The sequence below is a fragment of the Diabrotica undecimpunctata genome, chromosome 4 (assembly GCF_040954645.1).
Source record: "Diabrotica undecimpunctata isolate CICGRU chromosome 4, icDiaUnde3, whole genome shotgun sequence".
Classification (NCBI taxonomy): domain Eukaryota; kingdom Metazoa; phylum Arthropoda; class Insecta; order Coleoptera; family Chrysomelidae; genus Diabrotica; species Diabrotica undecimpunctata.
Window position 1 is genome coordinate 160,182,041 of NC_092806.1, and position 15,457 is coordinate 160,197,497.

At 34.4% G+C, this 15,457-nt stretch overlaps 1 protein-coding gene across 3 annotated transcripts in view; it reads right to left on the bottom strand.

Annotated features, from left to right (window-relative positions):
* Positions 1-15,457, bottom strand: part of Cip4 (formin-binding protein 1-like Cip4) — a 202,813-nt gene that overhangs the window by 88,457 nt on the left and 98,899 nt on the right. For all 3 annotated transcript variants that reach the window (XM_072530810.1, XM_072530809.1, XM_072530808.1), the window contains exon 2: positions 13,783-13,898. In XM_072530810.1, coding sequence (XP_072386911.1) covers positions 13,783-13,898 — 116 coding nt within the window. The remainder of the gene's footprint in view (positions 1-13,782; positions 13,899-15,457) is intronic.

The following is a 15,457-nucleotide window of genomic DNA, read 5'->3' on the forward strand; positions in this document are numbered from 1 at the left end:
AATTACTCTCGAGAATATTACTTCTACATTCGCAATGAAAAACAACGTGTTTGCAAAACTATGTTTTTGGAAACCCTTAACGTTTCAGAAACTTGGATCACTACAGCATTAAGGAAACTGAAAGATGGTGGATCATTAGAGGAAGATAAACGTGGAAAGCACACTAACAGACCACATAAACTATCACCAGAACTTATAGACAACGTAAAAAATCACATAAATCAGTTTCCTGTAGTACCTTCCCATTATACCCGTAAGAATACGATGAAGATGTACCTTGAAGAAGGGCTAACTATCCAGAAAATGTACCGATTGTACAACGAGCATTGCGAAAAAAATAACATCACTACAGCTGCCACGTCACGCCAGTATAGAGATATTTTTAATGAACAGTTCAATATTGGGTTCTTTAAACCAAAAAAGGACCAGTGTACTGTTTGTTCTGTTTTTAATATGGCTAGTGATGCTGAAAAAGCAAAATTGCTCGAACAATATGAGTCCCATATGAAAAACAAAGAAGTTATCAGAAACTTAAAAGACATAGACAAACAGCTTGCACTAGATGATAAGAGCTTGTGTGTGGCTTGCTTTGACCTTCAAAAGGTTTTAGCTACCCCTTTGTCTAACGTAAGTGATTTTTACTACAAAAGCAAATACTCTACATATAACTTTACAGTTTATGATGTTGGAAATAATCAGGGTTACTGCTATGTATGGCACGAGCAGGTGGCAAAAAGAGGTCCTAATGAAATTGCCAGTTGCCTCTGGAAATTTTTAGATCTCAAGGCACAACAAAGTGTTAAAACGATAATATTCTACTCAGACAACTGTGGGGGACAAAATAGGAATCGTTTTGTGTTTTCGATGTTTGCTTTTGCTGCTGCTCATTTTCATATTGATATTGTTCACAGATTTCTGGAAAAAGGCCACACTCAGAACGAGGGTGACAGTATGCATGCTGTTATCGAAAATGCAAAGAAAAGGCAATCGGTTGTATATGTGCCAGAACAGTGGGTTACATTAATTAGAATGGCTAAAACTACAGGAAGAGTTTATGATGTTACGGAAATGTCCCAAGATAATTTTTTTTAATTTTAAAAAACTGACTGATACCGAGAATTGGAAACTTGACAACGAAAAGAAATCAATAAAAGTTAGCAAAATACGAGAAATAAAATTTTCGCATGAACACCAAAATTCTATAATGTTTAAATACGAATTCGATGATGGTTTTAGAGGTTGTGACATAAAATTAAATCGAAAATGCAGAGGACGGCCTTCCACTACTATCAAATTTCCACCGAAACTGTATGATGCACCATTACCAATTAAAGAAAAAAAGCTAAAATGATTACTGTGGCTGTGTAATACCGGCAAAATACCCACAATGTACCATGGATTTTATAAAAATCTTAATTCAAAGAGTTATGTACCTCCTAAAGTCGAGGTCGAAGTTGATTCAGTTGAGAGCGAAGAAGAGTCGGATGAGGAAAATTGAATTAAAATATAAAACTGCAAATTATATCAGTAGCTTCTTCAAAATGTAGCATTTTATATAAATAAAGTTAAGAAACAAATAATTCTGGTATTTATTACTTTAAAAATATCTCCATCGAAAACTATAGTAACTCATTCAAAAGTCACTTATGACCATTTGTCTTAAATCTGTTTTACCCTTGTAAGATCATTATTAAAAGTATCACTTAATGCTATAAAAACATCCATTTAATAGATTAATGAATTTTGGTAACAGTGTAAATACATTTTTATAATTATCTCAATTACATAAAAAATGAGTTACTACAGTCTTCGTTGGACCAGTCGGTTTATAGTGGACGGGATTATAATTTATAGTTTTTGACATAATGTGTTAAGATTTCCCTTTTACCATTGTGAATTCAATCCCATTGAACATATTTGGGGAGTATGCAGAACTTACTATGATAATTAGTGACGCAACGGTTTTGAAAACATGGCAAGAAGCAGTGAATACTACTACTTCTACAATTTGGAAAAAAAGTGTGCTGAAATGTGAAAAGTTTATAGAAGAATGTTAAATGCGTGAAAATCTCATGTCGTGAAAAAAAAATAAGCATGTCGTTAGTTTGTAGAATTAATTACAATATTTTGTTCATGGCATATTTTTAGAAAAATAGACTATGGCATTCAAGTATTGGTTTTTTAATTAAACATTCGATAATACTTATTTTATAGTAATTACTAATTTAACATAACGATCCTATTACAGTTAAAAATAGCTATTTATGCATACGGTAAATAGTTATTAACCTAAAAAACAATATAAATATTTATTTTGTGTATGTTATACAACAGCAGCAATTCATTTGAAATAGTTGCTTAATGAGAGGTATTTTTGCGCAGGGCGTATGACTCACAGATATTCCACAACGCTGAGGCGTAATATTTTGCAAGGTGTGGAATTAACATTATAATAATTAAACGGTTTTTCATTTTGTCGACACACTGAAGAATGCTGTATTTCCTGTGATAATAACACATAGTAACGGCTTTGATGTCCTTTATTTGTCTCAGGAAAAACATACATAAACATTTTATACTTAGTGCCTAGCGAAAACAACAATCTAAACTAACAATACTCCAAAAATCCAAACCAAACACCAACCCAACAAAAAAAAAACAATCAAAACCCTCCAGTATCACATTGGTACGTGCTATATTACAAAACTCTAAATCATAATCAATCAAACATGGACGGTTTTTGGTAACTCCCAATAAGCTGTGTGGAATTAATGGTAGCAGACATAAAAATAAAGTCACTGACCAATCAGTATCTTGTAATATTTATCTCAATGTTTTCAAAACTGCAAAGATAATAGCTCTATTTAAGAATAAAGTATCTATTGATGATTACAACAATTATCAACCCATGTGTTTGTTGCTCATTTATCTAAAGTTTATAAAAGAATTTTTAAAAATCAAATTAATCTTCATTTTGGTCACATTGAAATTGTGATGTCTCGTTGACATTTTTTAAAGCTCCCTTTTTAGAAGTTTTATGTCTGTTTTGTCCTTTTAATTGTGTTCTGTTTGTCCCTAATTGTTTTTAGTTTTATAATTTTAACATTTGACATCACAATTTTCTGCCAAAACAGAAATCAAATGCTTTTTACAAAAATTTGATAATTACAAGTCAAAGAAATTGCACACCCACAAAATAGCACAACTAATTTCATTCATTGTCATATAACTGTCCTCTTACTGTAAAAAATTTCAATAAATTAACACACATTTCTAAAATATATCTCTTGAATAAATATAAATAACTTTAATAATATAAAACATCACTTTCTTTTAACAAACAATCACATAATACCTTTTTCATATTTCATTTGTTAACATCTCTCCCCTCAAGAAACTTCCTCGTTAATTGTCAGACAGTTACAACTTTAACCGAAGATCACCCATTATCAGCAATACAGGATAGTTTGAACTATGCATCACGAATCATTATCTAAAAATTCTTGTACCGGAATGTAAGTAGTATTTTGTTTATTTCTAATTTATTACAATTCAATAGATTATTTCTTACCAATTTGTGGGTTTTCACTTTGGCATACTTACTATAACCTTTTTTGATCTATATCTTTATAAGACAATACCCTAATATGAGCTTTTTATAATTTCAGCATTTAATTTAGTTTGTACCGTTTGACCTGAAGATGCTTTGCAAAGTTTAGAAGGCGAACCGGGTTGTTTTGGTAGTGTTACGATAAATATCATGGCCTAAAATAACTGTAAATATTATGACTAATTCTGTTTTGTTGTAGAAATTTCGGCGAAGGATCTAGATGAATCACCCGATTCAGGTAGGCCGAAATAAAACCGGTCTGAGCTTCTGGGGAGATCGCCGCCGTTCTCGAATAACAGGACTTCATATATAATAACGGAACTGTAATTGAAGAGGAACAGTTGATTTTGAAGACGCGCTCGCGATTTAAATGTCACGTTCGCCTATATAAATTATGTATTATTCTTTAAATAAATTGATATAAATTATTGTGCTTTTTAATAAATTAAAATAAGAACCTTAAAATTAAATTGATTGTGAGTAAGTCTAATTTTAATTCTTTTACTTATTTGAAATGGATTCACACAAGCAACACATTCATGATTTGAAAAAAAACTTCATCAATAGCGTGTATTTCCCCTTCTCATATTAATGACAGCTTGTAGGCGACGACGCATTCTTTCAATTAAATTACGGATCACATTCTGGTCAATGTTATCGCATTCTTGCAATAACAACTCTCATAGCTCCTGGGCAGCTGGCGTATGCTGTCGGATATTTCGGCTCAACTCATCCCAGACATGTTCGGTAGGATTCATGTCTGGACTGAGTGGTGGCCAATCAAACCTCCTAATTCCCACTTCATCAAAGTAGTCTCTGACAACTCTGACAGTATGGGATCTAGCATTATCTTGAACGAAAATGCCATGTTCGCCTATTATAGTCATAAAATGCATAACATGATCATTTAAATCTTGTGTGATGTATCTGTGAGCCATAAGAGAACCATTTTGTATGAAGACTAACTCTGTGCGTGCTTGTGAAGTAATTCCCGTCCAGACCATAATCTACTCACCGCCAAATGGGAGTCGCTCATCAACACAAGCCGCATCATATCTTTCTCCGGGCCTTCTCAAAAACGGGTATCGTCTGAAAACAGTACGTTGTTCCAATTTACATTATTCCAATGGAGGTGAATCTGGACAAAATTTAATCTTGCTATCCGATGCCGGCGTTGTAATGGTGGCCTTCATTTGGTGTATTATCACTTGCTGTTGCGCTCTTATATATTTTATATTTTAAGTAACCAATCATAGTCCTATATGGTAAGTTCTTTCATAGTCATGAATAATGCAAGCTACGACTCTATATTGCTAAGAGAGCTACCAAGTAAGAAAGTTTTTTACTGATTATCTTCGTCTTAAAGTTCCATCTCCTATCGGAGGTTGGATATCATAACGGCTATGGTCACTTTGTTAGCTGCTGCTCTGAAAAGTTGTAGTGAACTACAGTTAAACCATTCTCTAAGGTTCTTCAGCCAGGAGATGCGTCTTCTTCCTATGCTTCTTCTTCCTTGGATCCTTCCTGGCATAATAATTCTCAGCAGCTCATATTTTTCTCCTCTGGTTATGTGACCCAAATATTCTAGTTTTCTTCTTTTTATGCTGTTCATAATTTCTAACTCCTTATTTAGACGTCGTAGTACCTCAGCATTGGTAATCCTTTGAACCCACTGAATTTTTAATATTCTTCTGTAACACCACATTTCGAACGCTTCTATTTTTCTTATGTGTTGTTTCTTCAATGTCCAAGCTTCCATTCCGTATAGTAAGATAGAAAATATGTAACATCTTAGAGCCCTCAATCTGAGATGCAACTGAAGGTCTCTGTTGGTAAGCATTGTCTTCATTTTCACAAATGCTTGCCTTGCAGTTTCAATTCGGACTTTGATTTCTCTGCTTTGGTCATTTTTGTCATCAACCCAGGTTCCCAGATATTTATATGTCTCTACTTTTTCTATTTGGGTTTGCTCTATCATTAATCTTTCATTTCCATGTTGCGTTTTTGAGACAATCATGAATTTAGTTTTTCTCTTATTTATTTTTAGTCCGTATCTAATGCAATAATCGTTAATTCTATTTACCAATTCTTGTAGCGATTCCAGGGTGTCTGCCATTATAACGGTGTCATTAGCGAATCTTATGTTATTTACTATTCTTCCGTTTACAGAGATTCCATCACCCAGATCCGCTATCGCTTCCTGGAATATGGCTTCACTGTACGCGTTAAACAGTAATGGTGACAGAACACAGCCCTGTCTTACTCCTCTCTTTATATCTATATTTTCGGACTTTTGTTCTTCTATCTTTATATTGGCCTTTTGATTCCAATACAGATTGATAATGATTCGTAAGTCTCGTCTGTCTATATCTTTGTTTCTCAGTATTTCTATTAGTTTTTCATGTCGGACCCTGTCGAATGCCTTCTCGAAGTCGATGAAACAGGAATAAATATCTAGGTTCATATCTAAGCATCTTTGAGAGAGGACATTAAAAGCAAACAATGCCTCTCTCGTTCCCAGTCCTTTGCGGAACCCAAACTGAGTATCATCCATATCATCTTCTAGTTTGAAGATGATATGGATGATACTACTGATATTACTGATTATAGATACTATAAATTATAGATATCCAGACATTAATCATTTTATGAAAACACATAACACCTTTTTTGTAGTGGGCTGTATTAAACAAACTTCTTACTTGATTAAATTCACATTTTTGTTTTGAGACTTAAAAAGATAACGCCAAAATAACAGTAACTTAATTTTGAACAGCGCCATCTAGGGCCACGACCGGGAACTTATCACATTTCCCTCGTATTGTACCTTTTTGGAAATTGTATCATCAATAAAATTATTCGAGACATATCAATCTCTTCTAGCAAATTTAATGAATAGTAATATCCATAAACTCATGGTCAGATGTTCCAGTTTAAGTGACGTCTAGGTCAGACTTAATGGCGTTAACAGATTCGATTCATTAGGATTTTCGTAATGCATCGGTGGGTGTGGTTTAAGGTTAGTCCCATTCATAAACTATATTAATATTAATGGTAACAATCTGGAATTATTAAATTGGCATATCGGTATTAGCATTAAGGCTAATAATAGATACGCTATTGGAAGTATATTGATGAAATAAACATGGGGTGACGAATTACATATTTGGAAAGTTTGTTGAAACTGTAAAAAAAACTTTGCCGAATGGTGACCACTGATTCGAATAGAATGTTAGTTGTCATTTCGGTCAACTGCATGAAATAAAACATAAAATGCAAATTAGTAAAGTGTATAAGCTTGAATTGCACGCCTTAGTGGCAGAAAATATGAGGTTATTTTACCAGAGAAATAGAAAAATGTCAATAAGAACATACATTGGATCAAATATCCAAATCACTTTTATTATCGCAAGACGACCAGAACACTCGTCTTCGGCCTAACTATATATTGTAACGAAACAGCATATCTCAGACGCGTGGTACATGTCACAATTCTCAGAGATAACTCCAGAATACACCAACCCTGGCGTTATCAATAGCATCCTGCCTTCGAAAGGATACCCACGCGGGGAATAAAGAGGGACTACTCCAGATAGTTCCCGAAATAATGTATTTACTATACAGGGTGAGTCATGAGGAACTTTACATACTTCTACCATATGTAGAGTCCCTCAGGGAGCATATCATGTGGCCACTAAAAAATGTCAACTCCTCTTCTTTATTAATTAACAGGGTGATTTGTGTAATTGACCATTTATTTCATTTTACTGTAGTGTTTATACGGCTCATTTGATTTTTTTAATTTTTGCATGATACAGTACACTACTATCAAGCATTCGACTGGTATTAGCTAAACTAAAAAATTCCAGGACTGGCTTTGGAAAAATTAATTTAGGGATTCGTATTAAATATTACACCCTGTATATATATTTTTTAAAATGCAATAAGTGATTTTCAAACTACATAAATAGCCAATGAAAACAACATATGCGACAATGTTGTCGCACTTTTATTAAATTTTTAGTGAACGATCAAATCTTACCAAAAATAGAACAACCATAATGAAGTATCAAATTATAAGGTAATTAATTTAAACAAATGTTATAACGAAATCAACACAAAATGTTCAAAATTTATATTTACACAATGAAATTATCGATCGAGTTAGCAAATACAAATATTTAGGCACTTTTATAAATGAAGACAACGATAGCTCAGCAGAAATCAAAATAAGAATAGAAAAAGCCAGATCCATATTCACTAAAATGAAGAGAGTGTTCTGCGGAAGAGATTTGAGCCTTGAAATGAAACTTCGCCTGATGAGATGTTATGTACTTTCTGTGCTGTTCTACGGAATGGAGTCATGGACGTTGAAAAAGATTGATACCAAAAAATTAGAGGCATTTGAACTGTGGATGTATCGCAGAATCCTGAGAATATCATGGACCGAGAGAGTCACAAATGTCGAGGTCTTGAGAAGAATGAATAAAGAAAAGGAAGTCATATTTACGATCAAAAAACGAAAACTGCAATACTTGGGACACATTACAAGAGGCGAAAGATATGAACTGCTTCGAATAATTATGCAAGGGAAAATAGCAGGAAAAAGGTCCATAGGAAGAAGACGAAACTCCTGGCTAAAGAATCTACGGGAATGGTATAGCTGTAGCAGCAACGAATTGTTTCGGTCAGCAGTTTCGAAAATACGTATAGCCCTGATGATCGCCAACCTTCGGAACGAAGATGGCACTTGAAGAAGAAGAAATGTTATAAATTTCAAACATTTTAATTGAAATGATAAACTGAGTCACTGCACAACAAAAAACAGTAACTACTAACAATAACGAAGAACAATTTAAAAATATGTACATAGTTATGATAAACCCATAAATTAGAACTGGAAAAGATACAATAATGGTAACAAAATAAAAATAATTCAAAATAGATTTTCGAAATGGAACCCTGCAGCCTGTACACATTTTTGTTGCCGAATTGTTAATTGACGTATTGAATTACGGATACTCTGGGGATCGTTTCTAATAGTATTACAACAATGTATAATTCTATCAATTAATTGTTGTCGGTTATTAATATTCACTGCGTAAACTAGTTGCTTCAATTGTCCTCAAATAAGGTAATCAACGGGATTGAACTCAGGGGATCTTGAAGGCCACGAAATAGGACCTGCACGTCCTATCCACCTGTTGCCATAAACATTATTGAGATGTTGTCTCACTGCCAGTAAAAAGTGTGGGGGTGCCCCATCATGCTGAAAATACATCCCTCGGATAGCAACATTCGCGTTGGCAAGCAAATTCGGCAAAGTATTTTGTAGAAAGTTCAAATAGACCTGCCCTGTTAAAGGACCATCAAAAAAGTGAGGACCTACTAATTGGTTATTTATGACACCAATCCACACGTTAACCGAAAACCTTAACTGAGAACGACGTTCTCGAATAGCATGGGGATTTTCTTCTGCCCACACATGTGAATTTCGTGAATTATTTATCCCGTCTCTGGTAAATTGGGCTTCATCTGTAAATAGTGTACTGTATAGCGTTGGTCGATTATTGTTAATCCATCTACAAAATTCCAACCTATCGATCTCATCTCCAGCATGTAGTCGCTGAACCATTTGAATGTGATATGAGTATAGATTATTTTTTTGTAAGACTCTACTTACTTTTGATTGAGTAACATTGAGTTCTCGACTTACTTGTCTAGTGCTTATTGTAGGGTTCATAGTAACGGCGTCGATAATGTCATCTTCCTGCGCTTCATCTACATGTCGGTCTGTTGTTCCACTAGGAAAAGTGCCATTTTCTCGCAAATAATTAAAAACTGACCCAAATGTTGGATGACTGGGAGTTCGACGATTAGGAAATCTCCTGCGATATGCTCTACTAGCAGCCCTACCATTCCCATTACAGAATCCATAAACAAATATTATGTCTGCATATTCTGTGGTCGAAAACTGATGTGGCATTTTGAACGAAAGTAACAAAAGCTCTACCAAAACTAACACAATGTACTTAACGTAGATATGACAGAAGAAATATGTATTCTTGTACACATAAATAACAATTGATAATGACAATAATGACAATGGGTATAAAATATCAAGAAACGTCAAACGGTCAACGCCAACCTTCATTTTAAACTTTTTTAGATTTATTTTTATTTAGTACAGTTGATGCAATGTATTATTATTTGACATAAAATTTTAATCATTTACAATCAACAAAAACTAACACATACAAGAGGTTTGACTTTTTAATCAATTTAATTTATTATTTATCGAAAATAATGCCCCAATACGATCTATGAGTAAAAATTTAAAATTGAAAAACAATTGATTCTATCGTAGAGATAATACAAAGTGACAGTAAAGATGTTAATTTTCTACGTATTAGATTATGTTGTAGGAACTCATTTTAATTAAAATGTTTGAAATTTATAACATTTGTTTAAATTAATACTTTATAATTTGATACTTCATTATGGTTGTTCTATTTTTGGTAAGATTTGATCGTTCACTAAAAATTTAATAAAAGTGCGACAACATTGTCGCATATGTCGTTTTCATTGGCTATTTATGTAGTTTGAAAATCACTTATTGCATTTTAAAAAAAATTTATACAGGGTGTAATATTTAATACGAATCCCTAAATTAATTTTTCCAAAGCCAGTCCTGGAATTTTTTAGTTTAGCTAATACCAGTCGAATGCTTGATAGTAGTGTACTGTATCATGCAAAAATTAAAAAAATCAAATGAGCCGTATAAACACTACAGTAAAATGAAATAAATGGTCAATTACACAAATCACCCTGTTAATTAATAAAGAAGAGGAGTTGACATTTTTTAGTGGCCACATGATGTGCTCCCTGAGGGACTCTACATATGGTAGAAGTATGTAAAGTTCCTCATGACTCACCCTGTATATTTTATATACAGGAGCGCTGTTATTAGAAGTAAGTTGGTAATATATTATCGTATATAAGCTTAAAAATAAATAGATTTAAATACATTAGAACCGCTCGATTTATTTGTTAAACACATTACAGTGGTGTAACAGTATGACATAATTTTGCATGACGGTGCATCAGGTCTACACTTTGGTATTACGAAGACTCTGCAAAAGTTTCGAGAACTTTTGAAAGATGTAAGAAGATGGTGAAATGTGTGCAACCAGTTATAGCCCAGTTGGTAAAAAGAAGGCACACATAATGTTGGTAGTCCTATGAAAAGAGTAGCAATCGACATTGCAGGTACATTTCCAGAAACATATGCTGGAAATAAATATATTCTGGTAGCTACGGAAATGAACTGAGGCCTACGCGATACCAAATCAAGAAGCTGCTACCGTTGCAGAGGTACTTGTTAAAGTGTTCTTCAGCCGATTTGATGCTCCCTTGGAGATGCAATCTGACCAAGGGCGAAACTTCGAGTCAACCCTCTTTTAAAACGTTTGTAAATTGATTGTTGCCAATAAGACCAGAAAGATACCCCTGCTTCCTCAATCATATGGAATGGTCGACAGGATGAACCGAACGATGGGTAAAGATCTATCCAAAGTTGTATCCGAACATCAAAGAGATTGGGACCAGCATATTCATTTATTCGTAATGGCCTACCGCTCGTCCGTGACTGAAACTACAGGCCAGACTCCAACCCGCCTGATGTTGGATCGTGAACTTAGTTTGCTCTGCCACCTAGAGTTTAGCTGCCAACCTACCGAACAACATGTTGCAAGCGAAGAATGTGCCGATCGTCTGAAGTTAAGAATGAACAACATTCATGAACTTGCCCAACAACACATCCAGTTAGGCAGCGGAAAAATGAAAGATCAATATGATATTAAACAAGTTACAATATAGTACCGGCGTCTGGTATTCCAAACCAATCCATTATATGTATTTCTTATGGGAATGTTTTTTTTTCTATCAGGTCTTCGTTTCCTTGCCTTCTCTCTATTTTTCTTTGTAATATAGGTTTTGGTATCGAGAATCGGGTCTCAACACAAGTCATGTTCCAGTTAAGATATTTTCTCGATGTTTTACTGTATTCAAAAATTGTCTTCGAAACTCCTCGAAACTTCATCATTTTTGAGGTGAACAGTCCACTAAATACGAAGACTACTCAATCTCTTCACTTTAAGAGACCACGTTTCGACTTCATACTACACAATAGGCCTCACAGAACATTTGAAAACACGTATTCTGATACTTAGTGGTAAATGTTCAATCACCTTTCTCATTTAATATATAGTATATATTTTCGGATAACTGGTGATGAGCAGTTTGGTTTCCGAAACGGTATGGGTACTCGAGAAGCTCTTTTTTGCATGCGAATACTCTTACAAAAGAGCATTGAGTTTAGGAAAAATATTTACGTATGTTTTATAGATTTCGAAAAAGCCTTTGATAGAGTACCACATACACTATTATTTCAATGCTTAGACTCAGTTGTTCTGGACACGTATGACATTAGATTGCTTAAAAATCTTTACTACAATCAGACCGCTTGTGTTAAGGTGGACCAAGAGGTTTCAGCTAAAGTTTCTATTAAGCGTGGTGTCAGACAGGGATGTGTTATGTCACCGATGTTGTTTAATGCCTACACTGAACCAGTTTTTGAAATAGCGTTAAATAATGGCAGAGAGCCTAGATGATCTTCAAACCCTGTTGAATCCTGTAAACAACGAATGCACTGACAAGGGCTTAACAATCAACGCAAAAAAAAACAAAATGGATGGTGGTCGGAAAAATTAATATCGAAGACTCAGTACTAAGATTAGATAACAAATTCCTGGAAAGGGTGGAACACTTTAGATATCTGGGTAGCTGGATTGACTGCAGGGTTGAAAGTGACGAGGAAATTTCGACCAGAATAGAACTCGCACGGAAAAACTTTATTAACTGGCGTTCTGTATCATGCAGTAGAAGTCTGTCATTGACCACACGTCTAAGAATATTGAAGTGCTACGTCTGGTCCACTTTGTTGTATGGATGTGAAACCTGGACAACAAAAATAAAAAATCTTAACAAATTAGAAGCGTTTGAGTTATGGTGTTACCGTCGCATGCTCAGAATCCCGTGGACAGCACACATATCTAACGAACGCGTGCTAGAGACCGTGCACAAAGAGCGAGAATTGTTCAACATCATCAAAATGAGAAAGGTCCAATACTTCGGTCATATAATGAGAGGACCTAAATATCGCTTACTCCGGTTAATCATTCAGGGCAAAATCGAAGGAAAACGTTGGGTCGGAAGAAAACAACTGTCCTGGCTGCGTAACATTAGACAATGAACAGGTCGAACGGTCGAGGAACTGTTTCATCTGGCTGCCGACCGAGAATCATTTCATCAGCTTGTCAATATGACGATAGCCAACGCTTGAATACAAGCACGGCACAGAAAGAAGAAGAAGATATATTTTAGAAATTGAAGACATTAAATTCCAGGAAATCATGATGATCCTTCTGAGTTAGACTTGCTCTTCTAGTGGCGTACAAAAATTTTGTAAGAGTGGGAGGTGAGAGGTTCTATTCTCTCCCTAGCGGAAGAAATTTCTACAGTTGTCATGTTTTATTAGATTTAACCTCTATGGACAAGTCCCTTACTCTAAGTAATGACTTTTTAAGTGTATGTAAACTATTAATATAGAAGTGTATACATTATCTATAATCATAACCTGGCCACAGTGTTGTCGTTAAAACTCAGTTATTATTTCTTAGAATTTTAGTGCCTATAATATTCAAACTTTACTATAGCTCTAAGATAAGTAAATCTTGTGACGCGTTCAATTATATCCCCATCGACTCTGATGAGCGTATTATACTATTGTCTACTAATTACCATTAATGTTGTCTTGAAAATATTAATAAAAACTCCAAAAATTATTGAAAATCACTTGAAGGTCTTCAATGTTACTATCGTTCGATACTGATGACGATAGATATCGTAGACGATATCTATCGTCTACGTAACGAATAATATTCATTGAAACGCCATTGATCTTGACACCCTATGTCTCATTTCCTAAAGCTAGTTGAAACATTTTCTCAACATAAATACTGAACAAAATAAGAAATAGTATACATCCCTGTCGCACTCCCCTGAATATTTCAACAGTGTTCGTTAAAAAATCGTTAGCAAATTTGGCTTACCTTAATTTTGAAGCATATTCGCATTCTATGGTAGCTCGGTCCCTAACGAACTGTCCATACTTTTCCAAAAAGTCTATTCCTTTCAACGTGTGCAGGGACAAGTTGTCATACTGGTCCTGTAACAAAAAAAAAAACAAATGTTATACTCTATTCACTGAACTAAGTCTCAACTGAAGGATATATATAACTTTTTTTGTGCTTCGTTGGTTAACCCTTTCGTAACGGGAAACTGATATATCCGCGAAATCATAACGAGTCCGATATTTGCGAACCGTGATGGTGAGAAAAACCATGACAGTTCAGAAAGTGACACTGTACTCGTTGTTCCTGATATTCCACAACCCAAAAGACGAAAAACAAAACAAAAAGAATCGGATCCTTTCGAGTGGCAAGAAAAAAATATTGCTCCTACAATACATAATTTTTCAAATGATGCCTCTGGATGTTGTATTGAAGCATTGTCGGACGCTCCATCTGTCCTACAAGTGTTTGAAGCCTTTTTTACACAAGAGATAATGGAAAAAGTCGTTAAACAAACCAATATATTCGGTGATAATGCCAATCTGGAATGCCTGGCCCTTCTCACATGAAAAACTGGAAAAACACAGATATTGATGAGATGTATGTTTTTATTGCCGTATCTATGTTTTTATTGCTCATCCCACAACTAAAAAAGCAGAGACTGCGTGATTATTGGACCAAAGATGCTTTACTAGGAACACCAACATTTCAACAGTGTATGCCTCGAGATAGATATTTTCAGCTATTGAGAAATATCCACTTTTCGGATAACAATAACTGTAACTTAAATGACCGTCTTGTGAAAATTAGAAGCATAAATGACTATTTTAGGAATATTTTCAAGAAAAACTTCTATTCATTTGAAAATATTTCCATAGATGAAAGACTTATGTTATTCAAAGACGTATCTCGTTTCGCCAATATCTTCCGAAAAAAAAGCATTGTTTTGGAATTAAGTTTTTTGTTGCCGTTGATTGTGAAACCGGTTATATATTAGATTTCATAATATATACCGGAGCGGATACAGATATAACTCAGTATTCTGAGAATCTTGATAAGTATATCTGGAAACATCGTTATGACACTGACCGAGCCATATTGAAATAATGGCCACAAAATTTACATGGACAACTGGTACAGCAGTCCATTACTGGCTGAAGCTTTATTCGAAAAAAAGACTAATTGTTGCGGAACTGTAAAGCAGAATCGAAAACATATGCCAAAATTTAAAAATAATCTGGAAAAAGGTTCTATACAATATTTTTCTACTGACAAATCTTTGGCACTCAAATGGAAAGATAAAAGAGACGTTGTAGTGTTGACAACCTTGCATGAAACTAATATATCTAAAACCAAAAATAGCAGAAACCAAGAAGTTGAAAAACCTGAATGTATTATCGCGTACAATATGAATATGGGTAGAACAGACATGCTCCTAAGTTCTACTGAATCCGTAAAGAAAAACGTGAAATGGTACAAAAGGGTATTTTTTCATATACTTGACCTGGTTGTACTAAATTCACATGCTATTTACAAAGTCAAAACTCATAGATTTGTAAATATTCCGAAGGCCCGTATAGTAATTTTTCTGTAAAGACCCAATCTCGGGAAAAACCTAATCTAGGAGATTTGATGTTTCATCACGTTTGTAGGT